Below are 24,932 nucleotides of genomic sequence, written 5' to 3'. Positions count from 1 at the left end.
CTCCACCCCCCATACACACACACACACACACACACACACACGCACGCACCCCCCCCCACTTCAGTTGAAAAGCAGCTGGCAATGTAGTAGGATGCCCATGGAGCAATGAGTTTGGGAAACCTGCATCATGTGATGCTGTGCCTGCCCCATGAGGCATTGCAAACCCTTCCCAAAGCACCCTGTGGCCAGTTGCACAGTGGGATAGCGACCACAATACACTGCTCTCGTTGCCATTGCAAGAGCCGCTAATGTGGCTGCACTCCACTGTCACAAGGAACACAGTGTGGACACGCAACAGAGGCTTAATTCCAGCGCTTTAATAGAAGTGGTATAACTTGTTGCGCAGCAACTTGCCAGTGTAGACATACCCTTAGTTCCTGGACAAGTCACGTATCCTATCTACCTTATTTTCCCATGCAGAAAAAAGGATGACAATTACTTACCTCACAGGAGTGTCAAAAGGATTAATTAATGTTCACAACATGCTGTGAAGTTGTAATGCGTAATATAAATGCTAAGTAGTAGTACTTACAAAAATAACTTTTCCCTCTAATCTGTCCTGTGGGGCCTCTATTGTATAGTCTACCCCCATTTGATGCACTGATTTCACACTGATATTGCTGGTAGATCTATATGTGAATAACCCACTGAAGAACTGCCACAGTGATTATCAGAGAGAAGAATTTCATCCTAAGTATATAACAGGTGGCAATATTTATTAAAAAGTAGTGTACATACTCAGTCACTACAAGTCAAACAAATATTTTACCCATTGCAAAATGTTGGTTTTATCCACCCTGACGACCGAGTGTGTGCAAACTTCTTTTCACTTAAGTTGTTTTGGCAGTAGCACGACTAAAATATCATGGTAAAACGGAGGGTTTTGTCTGAATGATTTCTAAATCAAAAGTAATCTAACCACCTAAAACACTTGCTTCGTAAAAATAAACTGCCTACACCTGATAATATCTGTGATGAAAGTAGGATTTTTCTGTAATATTTTTAGGAATGGTATAAACGGCAGTAACTTACTTGACTATGGACTGCTACCCAGTAGGTGCAGAAGGGTTAAAATGCTCCTTGGGCACAGCAGGAGACCTGAGCTGTGTGTGTCATGTAACTGTCTGGGTGGTATGAATGGTTGTTACTAGCTGAAACCAACCCATACCAATGGAGGATCCCGAAAGATAATGGCAACCCCAACAGCCAGAACATTCACAACTAGCAACCAACAGCTAAGAGAAAGGAGATTCCTCCCACTTCTCTGCAAGAAGGCCCCGAGCTGGAGAACAAAGGGGGAAGGTGTCAAATAGCTGTGTCAAGAGCTGGCCTCTGGGACTGACAGATAAAAGGACAGAGAGCCAAGATGGATTTCCACAGCAGCTTGGCTGGGTGGAGCCCTGGAGTTGGCCAGTACAGATGATGGGCAAGTCTACACTACAAAATTAAGTTGACCTAAGTTATGTCGATGTACAGTCACTGCTGTAATTAAATCGCTTTTGCATGTCCACAGTATGCTCTTTGTGTCGGCAGTGCATGTCCTCACTAGGAGCGCTTCACCAATCTAATGCCAGTGTGGGGCATTGTGGGACGGCTTCTGAAAGGCAGCAAGTCAGTGTAAGCAACGCAGTGTCTACACTGACACTGTTTCGCCCTAACTACATCGACCTAAGCACTACACCTCTCGCAGAGGTGGAGTTATTAAGTCAGTGCGGTGGGCGAGGTACATTGGTGGGAACAACATTTTAGTGTAGACGCTTACCAAATCAGATCGATGTAAGCTGCTTTACGTCGACCTAACTCTGTAGTGTAAACGAGGCCTATGTCTTAACCTTTGATTCTCTATGCCAACTTAAGGACTTCGCAATGCTGTGTTCCAGTTGACTAATGAACCCTACTCTGTTTGATAAAAGCTGCCTGGTGACACTGCAAATACTTGCTGAAGGGCACTGATCTCTGAAGAGGGCAAAAAAAAATCTTTGAACAGGAGTCTCTCAAGGCCTGGTCTACATTACAGAATTAGGTCGACATCATGCAGCTTATGCTGACCTAACTCTGTAAGTGTCTACACTAAAACAGGTGCAAGCGCTCCTGGTGAGGCTATGCACCGCCGACACAAGGAGCGTAGTAGGGACATGCAAAAGCAATTTTATTACTGCAGTGGCTGTACTGCAATGTAACTTAGGTTGACTTAATTTTGACCTGTAGACTTAGCCTCAGTTGGATTTGCTGGGCAGAGCTCACGGTATGAAACAGGAGTGCTGGAGCCCACAGGCTCAGGCTCAAAGGTATTGAAGCAAATGGCCTATCCTTAAGGAAGAGTGGGCCCCCCTTGGGGTCTGGCATGCTAAGGGGTACCTCCAAGGAGTTGTTTAAAAGCTGGGGTATAGCCTAGATCCTGGGGCTCTGTGACAGTATGTATGCCAAATTTCAGTCAAACTATCATTTTAAACACACACAAGATATAAACACTTGACATTCGCTATACCTTGTTCTACTTGTTATGATCCCAAACCTGCAAACACCTCCATACGTGCATAAATTTAAGCAGTGAATAATCCATCTGAAGTAAATGACACTATCTGCACACTTAAAGTTAAGCATGCACATGACTGGGACCTGAAAGTGCCATTCAGAATCTTTCATCTAAAAGTGTAAAGGAAACAACGGCTGAAGGAAAAATATTGCACATGTACCTTAATGCCTTTAGTGTCCTCTTCATCAAAGGAGCCAATATCAAAAGCATCTGCTGCATTTACTTCTCCCCGGGGAGGAATTAGTGGAGGAGGATACTGGAAATCAAAGGCAGGGCAGTCTAGTTACATAGCCAAACAATTAGTGTCATTATTTCAATCCATTCTGCATTTATACATGCCCTTTATCTTGTTGCCAAACAAAATGCAAGGTATTCCTACAGATTAAACCATGTATTGCAATGAAACTAGGCTTAAAGATGCATTCCTTTACTGAAAGGTCTTCCCAAGGCACTTGAAAGAGCTTTATTTTTGTTATTTATATACAGTCATACAGAAGAACCATATAAAAGACTGAAGGCCTAGATTCTCCCCTGCCTGGCACGCTGTGCAATCATTTGAACTTACACATCTGTACAATGCTACAGATGAGAATTCTTCACTCACTCACATTGGTGATAGCATTTTACATCTACTTTGTGCTTACTATGTGCATATATACTTGGCAAGGAAGGGAGAATAAGGACCTACATTTGCTGTTACCCCACCCTGCTTAAGTTTTACTGCTTTATAGCAAGAGGTAAGGTTACATTTTTATGTATACCTTTTGTAAGTAGACTTGCTGCCAGTCAATCCCTTTGAAAAAATGATGCTCTTTTATTTCTTGCGCGCTGCAAAAAAAAATTTAACATAACAAAATGCAGAGGCTTTTCAAGTTATGTTTAAGAACCCCAGTGTGGAAAAATTCTTCTACCTAAACCAATACTTTCAGACAAGCACCCACACTCACTTTCTACTGCATATTACTATCTTAAATAGCACACAGCACCATTCTGTTAACAGTGCCTGGAAAATGATCCCCAAATACCATGTCCTACACTACTCAATGTATGTTGTTTCTACTTTAAGACAACAATTACCAACATATTGGGAGCATGAAACTCTACTTCTGTGAATGCTGTTCAGAGCCCTTTGATGTCAACTTTCATGGTACAGTAGAACCTCAGAGCTACAAACGCCAGAGTTATGAAGTACGCAATCAGGCAGCAGCAGAGACAAAAAAAAAGCAAATACCGTACAGCACTGTGTTAAGCGTAAAATACTAAAAAATAAAGGGAAGTTTAAAAACAGATTTGACAAAGTAAGGAAACTGTTTCTGTACTTGTTAAAAAGCAGCATTTTTCTTCTGCATAGTAAAGTTTCCAAGCGGTGTTAAGTCAATGTTCAGTTGTAAACTTTTGAAAGAACCATCATAATGTTTTGTTCAGAGTTATGAACATTCCAGAGTTACAAACAGCCTCCATTCCCGAGGTTCTACTGTAATATCTGCAAATCAGGCAGTTGGACATCTAAGTGATATGACTGAACCTACAATTAACTCATTTAAAATCAGGGGCTACAGGACTGCTTGGAATAAGGTGAAAGTAATTTAAAATGAATCAGCATTTGTCAACAGTTATCAAACGTCCTCTTTTCAGAAGACTGGAAAGCTATGAAAATCTCAAATGCCACCATATGGGAACAGTCGCAACTGCTGACTTTTTAATAAGAACACCGCACAATTTAAAATATGCACTATAATCCTGGTAATCAAAATGTCTGTATCAAAAAGCAGAGCAGGAAAACTACAGAGCAACCAAAAATATGTAACATAGATAATAAAATAAAATAGTTAAAATGCCAACAACAAAACCGAACAATGCTTAGAACCAACTTGGAAATAATTCCTGGCTAAGTGTCCCTCATAAAAGAGAGATTTCTCAACCTACCAATAACCAAAAGCAAGCTCAACAGACCCTGCATTGAACTTTAATGCTTTCTTTCCAACAGTAACATGTTACAGCGATAGGAAGCAGATTCTGACCTAAAATAAAATAGATCCCTCATTTAAAGGAAAGGAGATATTATATACAGGCTTTGCTTAATGGAGAAGCTAAATCCTACCTGCTACCCTGACAGCCAAGCCTCTTGCTAACATCACGTTGCAGAAGCCCTTCCAAAAGGGACTTTAGTTCAGGGGAAAATGCATCTGGTAACTCCACATTCTGAGAAATAAAAAAAGAATTATGGCATGAATTCTTGGAACTAGTTCAATCTGAGACACCACCACATTTGAAAGGTAACTTATCCTTGAAGAGTTTAGCAGCACAGTTCCTGCACGGACACATTCAGAATAAAGTTGTTTCTCAGAAAGAAGTGATGTACAGAACTTCTTAAAGGACATGTAATTAGCTAAGCACGAAAAGCTTAAATCAAAAGATCATTAGAATCCTTACCACGGTGAGCGTCATCCGGTCGATCTCATGCTTATCTTTGGTTTTGTGCTGTCTGAAAGGACTGTGACTGTAGAAATAAGAAAATGCACTAATAAATGTAAAGCCATAACATATCTGCTTATTTCAGCTGTGGCAACCCCAGAAAAGAGTGTAGCATCCTGTTAGTCACATTCTTCAAACTCATCAATCCTATCCTACAGAACAATAAAACACGCAGTGAAACTTTTAGCATTTCCAGTGAAACTAGACTGGTCAAATACTGACATAGAATTCAATACTACCGGTGGGAATCCCCTGGAAGCATGAGTTTGTTTTTATGACATTACATTGTCTGTAAAAACCTGCAGTACTTTGCAAAAGTAAATACTTCCTGTCACTTTGGTATTACTTGAACTTCTATAACAGTCTTTACAATCAACTTTAGAGAAAACAGATCTTTTAACTCTTTCACTGACTCCACACTAATATCACCAAGGTTACTACATTTAGGAAAGCCTAATGCTGTTATTTCATAAGTATATATGCAGTGGGCTAGTTTATAAATGAATGTAGTTTGAGTAATCCATCATTCCAGCACTTATGGATCAAGTCCTCAAGTCCTCACTGAGTAAATCTCCAACGAAATAAATGACCTCATCTAACGGGGAAATTCTCAGAAGCTACCAAAACTTTGACATTTGTAAAATAACTATCTACAAACGGAAACCGAACATATTCTACAGAGCTGTTGACTCCATTATATATGGAAAGTATGTAGCAAGAGGTTATGGTTGAAATGAAGGACAGTCTACAGTGGCTGACTGGCAGTTTGAGAGTCTGTGGAGCCGCTACAGGAAATGCATGATTTGGGGTTGGTATAAGAATATTTCTAGTAAATGAGGCTGCTTGGGAACAAAGCTGGTTTGTCTGAATATCCAACGCACTGTTTTATACTAATATATTTTAGATGTTGTATGAACTTTCAAAGTATTTGATATGCTGTAGCAGTCCTTGGTATATTACACATTTTCAGTAGCAACCTGAAGGGGTATTTAATCAAGGGGAGCGGGGCAGGTTAGTTACTATGGTTGACATTTATTCACTGTCTCCTGTCTCCAAATCCAGGGAGAAAGTTATTTTTCAAAAACAAAATACCTGTTTTCACATTAACCTATTCGTTAACAGTTTTCAAGTACATAAAAGGCTGTTACAAGGAGGAAGAGGGAGAAAAATTGCAGCAAGGGCAGTTTAGGTTGGACATTAGGAAAAACTTCCTAACTGTCAGAGTGGTTAAGCACTGGAATAAATTGCCTAGGGAGGTTGTGGAATCTCCATCATTGGGGATTTTTAAGAGCAAGACAAACACCTGTCAGGGATGGTCTAGATAATTAGTCCTGCCATGTGTGCAGGGGACTGGACTAGATGACCTCTCGAGGTCCCTTCCAGTTCTATGGTTCTATGATTAAAAATGATAATGTCCTTTGTGTTTAGTGCTACCACTAGGAGTCCATCACACTGTTACATAGCCCCTATTGGCTTGTTTAGGTGTTTGTTTCTCCCGTTATCCTGGAGAGATTTCTTCAGCATGGATTTGATGGAGGGAAGACTGTGTTATGTTTCCATGATGCTCTGCTGTGTCAGGGATGATGACTGGAGTTTGAAGGATTAAATGTGGCCTTAGATGAAGCAACAAGAAGGCTTTGCCAATAAATGAATGTGGCTGATTATAGAAGGGCTCCTATATGGTTATATCTATACAACTTTTTAATTCTGTCTATTTACCTACATAAATTGGGTCAGCAATGAACTACTAATGTGGGCCTTATGTCTGATATTCAGAACTATGCACTTACCTTGCTTGTAAAGTGCTCTGTGCTCCATGGGCAAAAGTGCTATGTAAGAGCTCATTACTAATTATTACTGCTAGCACATCCAACCAATTTGACAAGGCCAATGGAAAATCTAACATATGATAAATATTCTTGAACAAATACCAGTGGACCCTGACAGCCTCAAAAATGGATTATTTCATCTAATTACAGTTTATTAATGTCTGAGATGAACACTGATGTGTTTATAAAACCTAAGTAGACACAGATGTTTATTGATAAAGGAACATTTCACAAAGGAGAGAGGAAGATGTTTTTGCCCTCAGCTATGATTCAAGGACAAATTCTGCCTTCAAATGCACCCAAGCAAAGGATGCATTTATCTAAAATCTACAGATGTGAAAAATTAATGTGATGCTACAGAAAAAAGCACAGCGAGGTACTCTCACCCACAAGTAAAAGTCTAAAGCACTACCTGAAGTCCACTAATGCCTTAGTAGTCTTTCTAAAGTACAGCAACATTATGTCATTTAAAATACGCAACAATTGTCAGTAAAGTGGTGCACAAGTAGTAAAATATCCATTTCTAGCCAGAAATGGATGAGCACCAAGCTGTTCAGAAACAGCCAATCTTTCCTAAACATTTTGACCCTTCGCTACTGACCAAATCATTACCCCACCATTACTAAAAATCTGTAACTACTTACAAGGGAGAGCACACAATAGGCTCTCAATAGCTAACAATACTTATTACTTATGCTACTTTAAAGTTAAGCACTGACCTATAATTTGTTCTACATCAACCCAGTTCTTTTTCTTTCTCTATTTTTGATGTGCTGAAGGACCCATGCTTTTTCAACGCTGTACCAAATCAATTTACTTCTTTTCCTAATAAACTTACTTTTATATTGTAACCCTTTTGTTTATTAGATCATTTCCATCTGGCATTTAAGACTAATATAAAAACATGGTATAATTTCACTTATACAAATTATTACATTAAATCTCAAATAACTAATAAGAGCTGTAGAGATGCTAGTGAAAATATAATATATAAAAGAACAGCAGAAATTACTCTGATAAAAACATTTTAGAAAACAAACAAACAGTTATCAAGATGCGCTACCTGTAAAAGATCCATCACTTGTTTAAAAGAATAGAATTATTTCACATCATAAATTTAGATTGTTTTTCATCCAGTGAAACAGCACTAAAGAAAAACATTTGAAGAGCACCAATATAACATAATATGTGCAAAGAATAGTTTTGAAATTGTTTATATTTATACCCAGGCACAAATGTGCTCATGTTATGTGGACGATTGTATTATATTATTATAATTTTAGGCCTACCACGACGTATGATTCTAGCATTTGTCTCTCTACCCTTTATTTGTTTTGGTTTACTGTAGCTTTCAGCTTTTCAGCATCAAGCTTTTTTTTTTTTTTTTTTTTTTTTTTGTTAATCTGCAATTTTAGACCCAGCTGAGACTAGGTATTTTCAAGCAAATGCATAAGCTTCAAATGGCTTCAAGGAGCCATGACTAGCGAGAGCTCAGGCAGATAACTCCAGCTTTGTTCCACATGTCGAAGTCACACTGATGTCAATGAGAGTTTTACATATAGATCAAGCACTGAATATGGCTTATAGATACCTATTCTCTTCCACTACGTGGGACTTTTATGCCAGTAATACCCTTTAGTGCAGTGGGGGGCCAACTGCACTACAATCCCTCCTGAAGACCCACTTCTTCAACAAATAAGTAGACACACGTAAGACAAGATGCTCCAGACACCCAAAAGGAGGAGTTAAAACATTCTAAATTGTAAAGCTTATTATATTTTTTAATTTCAGTCCCCCCTTAAAAAAATGATGGAGAAAATATTTTACTGAGGAAGCTAGTGCCTGTAGGTCTAGCGGTAAAAGTCAGTCTTTTGAAGTGATTATGTCTGAGGAGCCAATAAGAACCTGACCTGTTCTCCCACAGTGCAATATTTGTAGCCACTACGAAAAGCAGAAATACTGTGAGACAGAAGGAACCTGGAAATGCCAGAATGTGATTTCTTTGTGCAGAGCTGGGGTGAGTAGGAGGGACTGCAGGATACACAGTATGAAATAACTAACAGAATGCATATTACTAGTTTATAGACAGAACATAAACGCACCCATATTAAAAAGGCAAGAGATTTCACTCACCCTCTCAGAAGTTTGAAAAGCATACAGCCTAAAGAGAACCAGTCTGCGCTGCTATCGTATGCTGTTCCTTTCTGGAGCACCTCGGGAGCCATGTATCCGTGGGTACCACTGGCGGAAACGGGGGAGGAGGGAGAGATAGGGGAGGGAGGTCAACAGAATCTTGAGTACAAAACAAAATTAACCTCTTAAGAAATCATGCACTATCCCAACAAGAAAGTCTACCTAGAACAGGGTGACTTCTCACAGTCATTTTAAATTGAAGTCACTTTGGCCACACTTACACCCATTTGGATTTCCATTTTCTGTTAAGCCATGGAGGCACAAGCTCTGGCCCTGATGAGAGTTAGGACAGGTGGAGGCCGCTGTAACTCATGATGCAGGTCTATGACTGGTGAAATGAGCTCTGCTCCACCATGCCCCCTCCACACTCCAGTTCTCTCACATACCTCCCCGATACCAGGATAACGGATGAGGGCAGCTGGCACGGAAGCTCTACCCACCAGCTTTAGACCAGCAGAAAATTCACCTACTTCAGGGGAATTCCCTCCTTGTCACTCACAGCCAGAATTTGGCCCCAGTGTGCTGCCTATGTCCTATACATGATTCCAATCTGCAACTTTTTCCTGGACTTTAGTGAATGGCCAATCATTTTAAACATGAGGGACCAAATTCATCCTTTGTGCAAATCCACTGTAGTCATACCAGGGATGAATCTGGCCCTAAGAGTACAGAGTGCCACCAAAAATATGATAACTGCCCCCCCACACACAAAAATCAGAGTTCAATTACACCTCTGTAATTCCACTGAAGCCAGTGAGTGCAAATGGGATCACAATTTGGCCCAAACAACACTAGCAAAAATATGGACACACATATATAAGAGCACAATAAACCCTGAATTTTAGTTCATTTCCGAAAGGCCACCACTTTGGATAATTAAAACTATCTGGTGCTTCAAATCAAGCAGAGTTCTTATTTACTCTGAACATTGAATCATCACGAAATCATGGGTCATCTTCCAGTCTATGCCTACACATCAGCTGTTACAACTGCACAGGATGTTAGAAATTAGAGATGGAAGAGAATTAATAGGTCATCTAGTCTCTCTCTCAGCCAAAGCAGGATTGCTCCCTACAGAACATTTTCTAGAGCTTTCAGTGTCCAAAGCAACAGGGCTTCCACCCCTTCCCCGGGAAGACTACTGTTCAGTCTAATAGAGCTTACTAGGAGAAAGTTGCTCTCTATATTCAGTCATATTTTTTCCTCGTTTTAACCCATTACGCCTAGTTTGTACCACCCAAATAATTCTTTTCCGGCCTTCTTTCTTAAGCCTTTCAAAATATATGTAGGCTATGAAACCCTCATTTATTGTGTTATTTGTAAAACTATTATGTTCCTCTTTTCTACCACTTTGCCAAGCTGTACAAATTTAGCTCTTTTAATCTTTCTACCTAAATCAGTCTCTCCTGCCTCAGATCAAGTCTATTGCTTGTCTCTGAATTCCATCCATTTTGTCAATATCTCTCTAGCATTCTATATGAACCTTCTCTGGCAATACCTTCAAAGAACATAAATGCAGTTTTTGGCTTCATACACAGATACATCAAGTAACAGAGCAGAAAAGCAACTGTCCTCTGATAGTCCAAGATAAATCAAAGATTCAAAATGTGTGTTCCACTGCTCAAAATCCTGTAAACTTAATAACTGTCCCAGAGCCCAAATGTCAATACATGAAATACCTTAATTTTGATAACCTGTCACTCTCATCTGTCCAAATTCTGACCAAAGAAATACCTTTATATTATTATAATTACTATAACCCTCAGAGTGTTTTCTTATAGATGCATGAAGTGCCATCACACCCATGGCACTAAATACAAAATTAATATGAAAAATAAGTTTAAAAGGTTACCCATTGAAATCAATAAGGATACATGGGCATGTACATAGCTGCTTTAAAAAGGCACACTCAAGTACATGATCTATTTCAAGATGGTGACCTGCACACTAGCAGAAACCAGTGTTCCTAAGCACTCTTGTGATTTCCTTTCAATAGCAAAGTTCTCTGGGAGAGAAAATGAGCAGTTTAAAAGACAAAAATATATAAGATTAAGAAAAGAGGTTTAGCAACGTGAAATCAAACTTAAAACAGGGCAAAGGATTTGTAGTTTGTATAACTAAATATATCAGCGTTCATGCAATACTTACACACTAGCATGTGGTTTCTTTTTGGAAAAATCACAAGCAAGACCAAGGTCTGATATCCTTACGTGTCCGTGCTCATCCAACAGGATGTTTGCAGGCTAGAAGCACACAAAGAGAGAAGTGTTACTGGCAACTGAAAAATACAAGCCTTTGATCACTAGGACAATTTCACAAAGCAACAAACCTGACTTCTATGAACCTCTAGTCTATGACAATTTCTGTTGTTACTAACTCTATACAAAATAAGTACCAAGGTGTTTTGTACAATCAAGGCATGATTATACATGAGTTTGGGTTGGCCTTTATACTGTACCAACATTCTACGAATAAGGAAAACCTCAAAGGTTACACAAGGCAAGAAAACAAACCAGGTTTGAAACATGAGGCTGTTATGGGGTGTCTACTCCCCCTCCCCATAGTCTGATGAGGTAAAATAGGCCAATTAACCTTACAGGCTGCATCTGAGGGAGAGCCAGGGACTGACACAGCCTAATGGCTAATGAAGCCCAGCCAGGGGAAGATCTGGGATTATAGAGAGGTAGTTGGTGGTAAGAGAAAGGCTGCAGGGAGGAGCTCTGAAGTTCCCATCTAGAGTGGAGGTGATTTGACTAGGTACAAGGAGGCGTTATATGGGGGAAAGTAAGTCCTGGGATCCTAAGTTGGACAACAGACGGTGGCAAGAAGCCGAGAGGGGTGAAAGCCATGGGGACTGGAGGAAGCTCCAGTGGAAACCAAGAGGTAAGCCAGAAGACAGAGAAGAGAGCCAGGAAAGAGCACAAGGAAACAGCAACAAGGTCAGAATTTGAACAGACTGAGCACAGAGTCCTTAGACTGGAACCTGGAGTAGTAGACGGGCCCAGGTTCCCCTATCGGCCACAGGGAAAGAGGCACAGACTTGGAAGACTGTCTGAGACTGCAGGTAGACAGTATGTCCAATCGGACTTTGATTCCCTGGAAGGGGTGTACTAGAGTGACCTGGCCACGAAAAGGAAGCATCCTAAACCCAGAGAGAGAGATACCATGGGGCAAGCAATCGAAGGAGGGGGCACCAGACCAGGTGAGTGCTGATCCCCAATCTCAGCCACGAGGCGACCTCCCAGTGGTGAGTGAGACCCATTAGAGAGGTACATGACAGAATTAAAACTAACTTGACTTGAAGATGTGGATTTCGCATTCCATTTGGGCCCTGCACAGCCGTGCCCATGCCTACATCTTGGGTCCCCCTACTTCCATACCTGCACTCTACATTTTTCAGTCTCTATACAGTACATCTTGTCACTCCTTTTGGTCTCTTTGTCTCACTCCTTCAGCCTTGTGGTTGTTAATGAGACACACCCTCAAGACCCACTCCTCCCCATCAGCCTTCCATCGCTTACCTCCCCCTCTCGTTCTTCCCACAAACTAATACATTCACTACGTTAACATAATCATTAATATAGGTTGAAAGGTGAACATGATGGACAGGATTTATTGCCAAGTAACCAGGGAAAGATTTTCCTGAGTTATTTAATCTGATTAATAAAATTTACAGCCAACATTTAAACCAAACTAAATTGTACTGAGTCTTAATTCATCTATATTAACTTTCACTTTATTTGGTTAACAGTATTAATATTGGTATGAAACTACATCATTTCCATAGCTGTTTTCTTCTGAAGCAGTAAACAGCATTTGATTGCGAAGTTATCTGCAAAGCACTGCTAAACAGTGGGTACTGCAGTGGATATTGAGTCATCTACAAAGCTTTTCCATCTGAAAGGATTTCTTTTATGCAGTGTTGTTGTAACTGTGTTGGTCCCAGGATATTAGAGAGACAAGGTGGGTGAGGTAATATCTTTTATTGGATCAACTTCTGTTGGTGAGCACAAAAAGCTTTCAAGCTTACACAGAGCTATTCTTCAGTTGGTCCAATAAAAAAGATATTACCTCACCCACCTTGTCTCTCTAGGGTTTCTTTTGTCCAGGAGAACATCCCAATTGGCAATTTTAAATACAGTCTTTAGAACATGTAGTACTAGCAAGTTCCAGATACAACAGTGATGGAGGCCATCAGAGTACCTAAATAGATTAGATAGAAACAAGTTAGCAGCAGGAAGTAGAAGAAATAATTTTTCAACTTGTTTTTAGGGGTGGTGAGGAAGTTTTAGAAAACTCTTAGTACAGGGTCTCCAAAAACTGCTAGGGTTTTATGAGTGAAGACCTCACAGACCAGAACTGGCTGAATTCAAGGGGAGCCTTCTACTATTCCAATTTGATAATAAGTATTATCTATCTTGCTACCTAGGGTTTGCCAACACTGGTAACATTCTGTTTTGCAGGAACCCAGATGGAAACTTGGTAATTTTGTTTCCTTTTTATGAGAATTCCTGTGGGCCTCAGAAACTTGTGGAACCTGGGATCTCTATGGTCCAAAAAGAATGTATGTACATGTTACAGAAAGAGTAAAATACAAAACACAAGGATGTTAACCTCTTTCTCTGTCTAATACTTTGAAAGACAATGAGGAGTTGTGCCTGTCAGAAGGGTTTACCCTTAGAAGGCTATTTCTCTTCTGTATAGCCAGCTACTCATTTTCCAGCAAAACGTTTTGAAAACAGTAAGATTCAGAATTAGAATTAAAATATACAAGTCTTCAAATGGGAAGGACAATAGGTCACCTGATCCATGAAATGCTAACGCAGCGGGAACTTCTTCTTTTCTGCATGTATTCTCTCATGAAATTATTCCTTAAATACACCTCATATTGAGCTTTAACTCCCTTACATTATCAGCTCCCACAAGATCACTGGATCCCCTATACTACATATTAATAAACCTCTGGGTGAAAAAGACATCAGAAAGAACTAACCTATTACTCTCTTTTCTTAACTACTAATTAAATCCCAGGTTATAACTTTAAGGTGAAATTCACTCCAGGGTGCAAAGACAAGGGCCTAAAGTCTTAAGTAATGCATAGGGCATTCTGCTGATCCTCTGCCTTCTCAAACTGTAAATAGGCTATTTTAGATCCCACTGTATCCCCTTAAGACGTGTTTATACTATGAGCTGGTATTCAGGCAATTCCCCCCTCCCCTCCCCCAAGACACAAACATATTCCCTCAAGGCTGACCAGTAGAGCCCTGCAAATCTGTGGATATCCGCTTTATATCATGTTAGCAGATCGCTGATTGGATGCAGATACAAATTTTGTATCCGTGCAGGGCTCTACTGACCATGTGCCTTTCTTCTTGCGATTTCCCTTCTTTTCCTTTCTATCAGAAGTTCTTATATGGTTGATACCTAACAGAAACTTACTCTTCATTGTTATGCATTATAATCATTTATGTGAAACAGTTTTTTAGAAAATTCAAAACAAACTTTGAAAGAAGTAATCAGCATTCTCCCAACATTTGGTGACAGAAATGATTCTGGATACAAAAAGGGTTTTCATTCAGTTTCTTATATTCCCTAGGTTTAGGGTTACCACATTTGAACATTGATAAAAGAGGACACTCCACGAGCCCCCGGCCCCACCCCAACTCCACCCCTTCCCCGCCCGCATTCCAACCCCTTCCCCAAAGTCCCCGCCCCAACTCTGCCCCTTCCCCGCCCCCATTCCAACCCCTTCCCCAAATCCCTGCACCGGCCCTGCCTCCTCCCCTGAGCGCACCACATTCCCCCTCCTCCCCCCTCCCTCCCAGCCACCCAAAACAGCCACCTCCTCCCCAGGCTCCAACTTTCCCGGCTCTCACTGCTCTCGGCTCTTCCTAGAGGAGGCAGTCGCGGCTGCACGGACCACTGGCGAGGGGGCTCCTTGCACAGCCAGGGCAGAGGGGGAAGACTGAGACTCTGCCAGAGCCGTGGGGGATGCTCGGAGGAGGGAGAAGCAGCCCCGGGTCCCCGCACACCCGCAGCTGGCTGCAGAGACATCACCGCTCCTAGCCGTGGGGCGTGGGGTTGCAGCAGCATTGGGGGGAGGGGAGGAGAGGTTGCAATCCGCAGGCTGCAGCGAGCTGACGCCCCAAGAGGAGAGAGGGGCAGTGGGTAGGGTTATCATACGTCCGTATTTTCCGGACGTTTTTATATATTTAAAAAATCCTCCCGGACTGCAATTAACAACTAAAAAGCCAGACATGTCTGGTAAAATACGGACATATGGTAACCCTACCTAGATTGTTCATCACTACCCTATAACTAGCTGTGTAAATAAAAGGGTTACCTTCAAGTCTCTGTATACAACAAATCGATTGTGCATGTGTTCTAAGCCCAGGATGATTTCAGTAGCATAAAACCTCATCTCCTTCTCAGAAAACACCCCGTGCTGTGAGAGATGGTAGTGCAAATCTCCTCCTAGAATTAGAAAAAATGGGATGTAATTCATAAAACAGGGAATAGTAAAGTCCTGTTACATTGGCAGGTGGAAAGCTGTACTAAACAGAGCTATGTAAGGAGGAAGATAAAAGTCTACTAATTTGTAGTTCCGTCAACTTGTGTGACAGGAAGGAGCTTGGATTCACATACTTAGGCACTTGCAGGGGATGCTTTCATGCATTTGAGCGTACATGTTGGCAATACTCCAAGAAATGAATAAAGCCAAGTAGATACTCTACAAATAATCAGCAAATATCACTTTATTTTAAACATGAATTCATATCACCCGTTTGCTCCTCTTTAGTGACTGCTTTTAGTGAACACTCCAGAAATTAAGTGTCACTTGCAGTGAATTTCCAAGTCACATATGTGGGTTTGCAAAGAAATTAAATTCTCTATTTGCACATGGAAATATTCATGCTGGAAGTGCTTGCACATTCATCCAGTCAGGGAACAGACAACACAAGGTGACTTATCTAACTAATCACAACTTCAAGAGGTTGAATATTTGTATAGAACTATTCAGGATCAAACTACAGATTTAAAATAATGAGCCATAACTATTTTCACGGAATCATAGATTGCAAGGCCAGAAGGGCCAACTGTGATCATCTAGAATGACTAGACCACTAACTTGCAAGATCTTCTGCCTTGGACACTGTGGATCCCTTTCTCTGTGTCTCAACTTCACCTTTATTCTAAGGCTTCCATGACTCTGCTTTCCTCATTCTCCTCCTGCTTTCTTGACCGTTCCTTCATTATTTTCTTGGGTGCCTCTCCATGTTCTCGGTTGTCATCCTTGAGTTCTACATCCAATCTTTCTGCATGCTATCTCAAGGAGACCTTATCAACTGCCACCTTTATTTCCAGAATTTCCCAACCTACCTCCCCCTTTTCTCTCCTGTTGTATCTATGGCTGCCTCTCAGATCCTAAAGTGATCTAAATTAGACATTTTCAATCTCTTTCTAAACCTTTTCCATTTCTTCCCTTCTATTTCTCCACTGTCCTCCCATTTCTCACAGGCTCACAATCTCAGTATTTTCTCTGGCTCTTCACCTTCCTTCCTCCCCCCTTCTACCAAGCTCTCCGTGAGCCCCGTCGCATCCTTCACCGTTACCAGAATGGCTCCTTTCATTAACTTTGCTTACCATTCATCAGGTCCAGGATGAAGCAGAGTTTGTCAGGGGTGTGGAAGGCATAGGTCATACACACTATAAAAGGGCAGTCCTGTAAAGGAAATCAATGAAGAGTTTACCTCACATGATATGCAGTGCCCTTGTTACATTAAGATATCTTCTAAAATGATTTCTGTTTTCTATCTATACACTTTGATGTACTCCATATGCAGTTTGGCAAATGCTAATATTTTCTTGTTTTCAAAATAAATATACAAAATGAATATAGGAAATCAAACACTGCAACTAGTGACACGATTCTCTTCTGAAGATTTGCAACCCCAAGAAGCACTCTCCCAGAACATGTTCCAACATTTCTACAGAAGGAGGAAGTGTGACCTACGTTCCCACTAGACTTATAATTACAAAAAATATGTGAAAGCTCACAAGCTATGCAAGAGCCTAGGAAGTAACCAGTAGGGTCCCTTGGGGAATGGAAAAGAAAGGTGGGAGACAGGAATACTGTTTAGCCAATTGAAACAGAGGAGAGACTAAATCATTTGAATGAATTCATATGGGAAATTCTGATAATTAGAACAGGTAATTTTATCCTTACCTGCAAATTAAGTTTCTATAAATTGATGAAATTCAATCCAGTCAGCTGGGCTGCTCTGACAGTCATAAAAAGCAGGCAATTTAGAATTTTGGTGCCCTCTGGTGGTCACGTAAAACTTCCCTCAGCTCCCCAGTTGCCTTACAACAACTAGGAACTAGGTCGATTAATCACAGTTAACTCAAAAAAATTAATCGCAATTAATCGCAGTTTTAATTGCATTGTTAAACAATAGAATACCAACTGAAATGTATTAAATGTTTTGGATGTTTTTCTACATTTTCATATATATTGTATTCTGTGTTGTAATTGAAATCAAAGTGTATCTTATTTTTTTATTACAAATATTTGCACTGTAAACAAAAGAAATAGTATTTTTCAATTCACCTCATACAAGTACTGTAGGGCAATCTCTTTGTTGTGAAAGTGCAACTTACAAATGTAGAATTTTTGTTACATAACTCAAAAACAAACCAATGTAAAACTTCAGAGCCTACGAGTCCACTCAGTCCTACTTCTTGTTCAGCCAATCGCTAAGATAAACAAGTCTGTTTACGTTTACACAAGATAATGTTTCCCTCTTCTTATTTACAATGTAACCAGAAAGCGAGAACAGGCATTTGCATGGCACTTTTGTAGCTGGCATCACAAGGTATTTACGTGCCAGAGATGCTAAACATTTGTATGCCCCTTCATGCTTCAGCCACCATTCTAGAAGACATGCTTCCACGCTGATGACGCTCATTAAAAAAATAATGCATGAATTAAATTTGTGACTGAACTCCTTGGGGAAGAATTGTATGTCCCCCGCTCTGTTTTACCCACATTCTGCCATATATTTCATGTTATAGCAGTCTTGGATGATGACCCAGAACACTTTCACTGCAGATTTGACAAAATGCAAAGAAGGTACCAATGTGAGATTTCTAAAGATAACTACAGCACTCGACCCAAGGTTTAAGAATCTGAAGTGCCTTCCAAAATCTGATCGGGACTGGGTGTGGAGCATACTTTCAGAAGTCTTAAAAGAGCAACACTCTGATGCGGAAACTACAGAACCTGAACCACCAAAAAAGAAAATCTTCTGTTGGTGGCATCTGACTTAGATTATGAAAATGAACATGTGTCGGTCCGCACTGCTTTGGATTGTTATCGAACAGAACCCGTCATCAGCATGGACGCATGCCCCCTGGAATGGTGGTTGATGAATGAAGGGACATATGAATCTTTAGCACATTTGGCATGTAAATATCTTGCGACGCCAGTTACAACAGTGCTGTGAGAACGCCTGTTCTCACTTTCAGGTGACATTCTAAACAAGAAGCAGGCAGCATTTTCTTCTGAAAATGTAAACAAACTTGTTTGTCTGAGTGATTAGCTGAACAAGAAGTAGGACTGAGTGGACTTGCAGGCTCTAAAATTTCACATTGTTTTATTTTTGAATGCAGTTTTTTATTTTACATAATTCTACATCTGTAAGTTCAACTTTCATGATAAAGAGATTGCACTACATTACTTATATTAGGTGAATTGAAAAATACTATTTCTTTTGAGGGTTTTTACAGTGCAAATACTTGTAATCAAAAATAAATATAAAGTGAGAACTGTACACTTTGTATTCTGTGTTGTAATTAAAATCAATATATTTGAAAATGTAATAAGATAAGCTACAATTGAATGTAGTTTGTTCTTATTAGAACAGGAAAGTTAAGGGAGGGAATGGTGTTTTAACACAGACCTGAGGGACCACTGACCTAGTACCTATTCTGTCTGGATGACAATTTGCGATCTTTTTAGTAGAAAATCTACTATTGTGAAACAAAGAACAATTTTAACAGGTTTTTTGTACAAGTTCTTCTTCAACTCAAATACTGGGCATGGTTTTCTGACTTATAAAACTTTTCACTTTCATAGCACCTGTTAAAGATCTCAGTGCACTTTTTAAACCTTCAGATTCAGAAAACCTCTGTGAGGTACAGTATTATCCCCATTTTACAGATGAGAAAAAACAAGGCACCAAGATGTATTAAGAATTGACTTCCTCAGGTCATGCAGATAGTGAGTGGCAATGCAAATAATAAAAGGAGTTAAAGTGACTGATGCACAGTCCTGTGTTTTCTCTCTCTAGACCAGGAATCCACTCTGTACCTGACTGCCTTTACTTAATAAAGGTTTTGGATTTACAGGTAAAGAGATTCTAAGATGAACTTCCAGCTCCACAATTTATCCGTGTACCACATATGTCCTATCCACCAGGAAAGACAAGTGCTGCTCAATGTAATTAATATTCCAATCACAGAGTCCCTTATGAATGACCTTATCCTACCATTTTCAAAACAAGCGCAGTTAATTTTGTGCGCTCGGAATTCCCTAATACCTACAAGAATTAATTTTTTCTCTCCTCTTCTGACTTTAACCTAGAAAATTATGTCAAACACTTGTTCTGTGTTGGTCGGGCAGGGAGAGAATAGCAAAGCAAGGCACAATATTTTTTCCTGCATTAACCTGCTCAACTACAAGGGAAAATGTGTAGCAAATTTACAGAACTCTTCCTAGGAACTGAAAGGAAGCTACCTTACCGAAACTGTTGCTAATCCTTAATAGAAAAAGTGAACTTTCATTAGCCTCTCATCTAAGGAGGTACATGGATTTTTTTTTTGTCATATCAGAGCATTAGATCCTATCGTTAGCAGTTTTGTGGAAAATTTTCTTTTTGAAGACGTGGCCCTGAGAAAACTTTATCGACATTCAGAATCGAAGCCATAGATTCACAGATTTAAGGCCCAAGAAGATCATTATGATCATCTAGTCTGATCTCCTGCATAACAGACCATAGAATTTTACCCGTGATTCCTGCATCAACCACAAACGTTCGGGCTGAGCTAGAGCATACCCTTCAGAAAAATAACCAACTTGATTAAAAACGGCAGGTGATGGAGACTCCACCACGTCACCTGGTAAATGTGCCAAAGGATAATTATTCTCCATGATAAAACAACTGAGCATTATTTCAAGTCATAATTTTCCAGCTCTAACTTCAAACCACATGTTGATTCCGTTCAGTGGTAATGGAAAGGCATTACCCCTTAGAGTCAATGACTGCCTCCCTCTCTCAAAACGGAGGCAAGAGAAGGAGTATGACTTCCTTAGATACAACGCACTAGAGAGGTGCAAACCATTCTGCTTTGAGAGGACCCAACTTATGGAGGCAATTGGCCCCAAGAAGAAACTCAATTCCAAGATGAGCACCTTCCTGCAAAACGTCACCATTTACTTTTTTCATCTGAGATTTTACTTTGCCTGAAAAGTTCTGACAGATGAGAAAAACAGTGACTTGTAAGCCAAAGCAGATGGGAGAGCTGAAAAGAGATCACTTGATCACCAGAGGGCAATGAAATTCTGATCTGCCTCATTGTTCTGCCCACTCAGCTGTTCACAGTGAGATTAAACAATGTGGAAAAATAAAGTCAAAGCCACACAATTTTGTTTAAGGGCTAGTCTTCACTAGCTGCCGTGGCAACACTTTAACATGGCTGTGTAATCGCGGCACCAGTGCTAAAAAACCCACCTCCATGCGGAGAGTAGCTCCCAGTGCGGGGAGCGCTAGTGCACTGTCTACACACTGCCACTTTACAGCGCTGAAACTTGCAGAGCTCTAGGGGGTGTTTTTTCACACCCCGAGCGAGAAAGCTGCAGTGCTGTAAAGTGGCAGTGTAGACAAGGCCTAAGAGTGAATGACCAATATTCAGTACAATTCTTACATTTATCAAGCTCATAAAAATGTAGATTTTAACATATTAAAACAAACCTTGCTCAAGACAAAGGACCACTGTACCATGGAATGTATTAATTGAACCAGATTATCCTTCTCTTGTGCCCCATACAAACATGGTACAAGGACTGTTCATAGGAACATGGTTTGAGATAAAACGTCAAGACGTGCTCTAAAAACTCTCTAGTCTATTTACGGGGGTAAATGTAAAAGGCTTTAGAAATCATCTTTGGGAGGACTAAGACATGTAAAGTCCTGTACTGAAAATATCTTTGTATCATGTAAGGACCCGGTCAGGGATCAACCATGCTAAGTACTACACAGACCCATAACAAAAAGTTGATCCCTGCCCCAAAGAGCAGATGAAAAAGAGGCGAATACATCGTTCCAGCTGGGGGGACACGAGGTAACAGTGACACGATAAAGCAGCAGCTACCGCACATTATTTGCCCGGTCATTTTTGCTGCTCATGTGATTAAAACACACACGAAATGAAGGGCACAGAGAGGAACCCGGAAAAGTGCCAAAAATCTGTATGGAGATATTCAATGTGAAACGTAAACTCTTCCCAGCCAAGTGTGCTTTGCTGGCTGGCACCTCGGCCTCTGCTGCAACAGCTGCATCTATTTTGGACAAGACAGAGTCGGCCTTCTGGAACGTGTAAAAACACATGGCTCATATATGTGCCTCTGATCCAATGCTGGGAGTTCCACTCTGCCCTGAGAACATCTCCTTGAGCTAGGTTCAGAGGGAGACCAGCCCTTTCGTCCAGGCATTAGGTTTCTGACTCAAATCCTAGGAAGAAATTGTGTTTTTAGTTACTAAACCAAAATAGTCAGAAAAGGACATCTCCCCCATCAACTGGCAAATCTGTCACTCTAGTGGAACAGGGAGAACAAGTCTGCCTGAGGTAGACTGGCGCTCCTATCTGTGCCTCTCAGCAGTATCTATCACTGGTTTTGCCTGTGCTTATAGGGCAATGTGATGGCTCTCTCTCTCTGAGCCAAACAATACCTCAAAATCAGGTGCCTGGGAGCAAGCTGTACTTCCTAGACCAGAGACCCATTTTGCATCTTGTAAATTTCCTTGATGTGAGCAGCCCTATTGTGGGGACAGTTCTTTGGGTTCTCTGAAGACTCAGGGTGAGGAAGAAAAACAGGAGCAGGAATAAATATATAGGACATGTGGAATTAATTTGCTACAAAAACGCCAACAATAGAGATAACAGAGACTTTTAGCCTGGAAAAAGAAGGGCCTTTAACTCGAAGATGCATGACGCTGCGTGGTGAAAGTCGTGAGGAAGCCACTAAGCCGATTACCCTTCTTGCAACTAGGAGGATTACCATCGGTACATGGAACGTGAGGACCATGTACGAGTCAAGAAAGACGGCGCAGGTCGCAGCAAGATGGACGCAAGCTGGACAAGCGGAAAAGAGGCCGTCCAAGAAACACCTGGCGATGCGACCTTCAGGCTGATAGCATAAAAATGGGCTATACCTGGAACCAGCTAGAGCAAATGGCCCAGGATAGCGGACTCTGGAAATCTGTGGTTGGCGGCCCATACCCCGATTGGGGTGACGGGCATGAGTGAGTGGAATGAAGGCATGTGGAGAGAAAGGGATTGTCACTTAGAGAAATATACCCTCCGCCCTACCAAATCACCACCACAGGCTGCAGAGACAAGAGAGAGAAACAATTTGAAGAGCATTCAAGCTGCTGGTGGGAGGCAGAGCGTGCGGATGCTCTGTTACATGAGTGGATTCCATGGCTGAGAGCCCAGGTGCCACATGGTCCACATGCACAAGCACAGACCGTTGGTGAGGACAGCCGGTGTGCATTTAAAAGAAAAATTACCATTAAGCATGTCACAATAACAAGTTTCAGCAAGAAATGAATCCTCATTAAACATTTCTGAGAATGCAGAGACAAAAATGTAAGATGTATGTAATCTCACTGAGATACAGAATATCTTCTCTTTGAGAAGACAGCAAATTCTTTCTACAGTAAAAGCTTTGTTATCCAGCATGTTGGGAGAACAGAGGGTGCCGGTTAATCAAAAATTCCAGTTAACCAAGAGTGATACTTACCAATGGAATACCAATTTTCAAAGAACTAGAATACAATAAAACGAATAAAGTATAAAATAGTATACGGGTACTCACCAATCCCGCAGTAGTACTGCACTGCAGAGGGGTTAGTTTTTTGAAGCACTAAGGTGTAGACAGGTAAAGTTTTCTATACCGTAGGTTATCTTATGACACTACATATCACCATGGGCAGCACCAGGCATACACCCAGATCACTAAAAATACACTTAACACTAAAACTAGACTGAACAGAACTGAATCTTTCTTTGATGATTCAGAAGGCATTTCGGGATCTTGCAGTGCCTCAGGGTCATCATTATCAACATCAATTATCACTGTAGATGTTGAAGGTGTAGGAGATATAGGGTCATTACAGATTCAGCCCAGACACACCCTGGAAGCTGCTTTTTTGAATAAATCCCTGATATCAACTTGCTTACTTGTCTTCTGCATAAAAGTACAGTGCAGAATGTGCAATTGCATCACCTCCTGGGCAGTATACTAGTTCCAGTTACTAGATCGTATAGGGAGATATCAGACATGCTAATTAATAGAGCTTTCCATTTGATAAAGTGCTGGAGAACACAGCTTTTACTGTATTTGTTTTAGAGTTCTGTAGTATCTGCCAAGCAGCAAGGCAGCCCCACATTATCCAAATGATACGCAATCCCTTTCATTCTTTAACTGGGCTGGGCCATAAGGATGTGCTCACACTGAGATGTACACTCTGAATCTCATTTGAACAAAGTAATCATCATGAGCAAAATTAACCTTTCTACCAACATCCCCTGTAACCATGGTGACAAGAGCGGAGGTTATTGTACTCTGGAGGCTCTACCATTTCGAAGTCTGTTTTATAATCACTTGGGGCAACATTCAGTCTGTGGATTCCATTTGAACGTCTCTTCTACAGAACTCAAGTGTCCCTATATGGAATGAGCTGTGAGACTCCAGAATTGTAGAATAAATACCAGAAATGTTTCCTTTTATATACAAAGTTTGTGAAGTTTTTGATTTAAAACTGATCTAAATATCACATAGACAACTTTCCTATGTAAACTTGGCAATTAATTCTACTTCTAGGGCCAAAGGACCAAAACAACAGACGTAAGCAATAACACAACAACTGGACAAGCTAATTTAATGTTTTGAGAGGATCAGTACATTGAAGATTGTTCGGCACTTTGAGAACTATTGATGAAAAGCACTATGTAAGAACTAGGTGATGATATCATTATTTAATTTTTGTTTGGTTTCGGGTTTTGTTTTTGACCTTTGGGCACTTAACACCATTATCCTTTGATCTGCTTTGACTTCCCCTACACCATACATGAATGAATTATTGGAATATGTATTCTACACAGTATTTTTGATACTACTTGCAAAAAATAATTATAAAAAATGGAGAAAAAATTCCAGGATACTTACTCCAGTACTGACTAGCGACAGCATAATTCTTTCATTTAAGGCTAATGTTTCTCCTTGCTTCATCTTGATCCTCTTCTTATCTAAACATTTCATTGCATACCTGAAAATATTAATAATTCAGAAAAGCATATTGGAAAAGGTCCCCCCCTTCAATATTTTTCACCAACAATCCATGCCATCTATACAGATAAATATATTGACAGTATATTGAGCAGAGTCTTTAAAGACCTACATCTATATCAGAAGTCTCAAAATAGCATCTAGACAGATGGTATGACTATACTGAAATCCAAGGTGAGATTGCAGCTTGGATAAACATACCCGGGCTAACTTTACCCAGGCTAGCATGAATAACAATAGCAGATCGATGAGGAGGTGCGGGCTTCAG

The 24,932-nt window shown here is 40.5% G+C and overlaps 1 protein-coding gene across 3 annotated transcripts in view; it reads right to left on the bottom strand.

Annotated features, from left to right (window-relative positions):
* GRK3 (G protein-coupled receptor kinase 3) overlaps positions 1–24,932 on the bottom strand; it is a 136,251-nt gene that overhangs the window by 17,978 nt on the left and 93,341 nt on the right. For all 3 annotated transcript variants that reach the window (XR_008442515.1, XR_008442516.1, XM_054006314.1), the window contains exons 9-17: positions 24,545–24,644; positions 16,678–16,756; positions 15,377–15,507; positions 11,182–11,276; positions 8,974–9,081; positions 4,970–5,036; positions 4,638–4,738; positions 3,298–3,364; positions 2,697–2,792 (exon numbers count right to left, since the gene is read on the bottom strand). Coding sequence is in view for 1 of the 3 variants with exons in the window: in XM_054006314.1 (XP_053862289.1) it covers positions 2,697–2,792; positions 3,298–3,364; positions 4,638–4,738; positions 4,970–5,036; positions 8,974–9,081; positions 11,182–11,276; positions 15,377–15,507; positions 16,678–16,756; positions 24,545–24,644 (844 nt within the window). In the remaining 2 variants the exon portion in view is untranslated. The remainder of the gene's footprint in view (positions 1–2,696; positions 2,793–3,297; positions 3,365–4,637; positions 4,739–4,969; positions 5,037–8,973; positions 9,082–11,181; positions 11,277–15,376; positions 15,508–16,677; positions 16,757–24,544; positions 24,645–24,932) is intronic.

Source organism: Malaclemys terrapin, chromosome 16 (genome assembly GCF_027887155.1).
Source record: "Malaclemys terrapin pileata isolate rMalTer1 chromosome 16, rMalTer1.hap1, whole genome shotgun sequence".
NCBI lineage: Eukaryota > Metazoa > Chordata > Testudines > Emydidae > Malaclemys > Malaclemys terrapin.
This window is presented reverse-complemented; position numbering and strand designations above follow the sequence as displayed.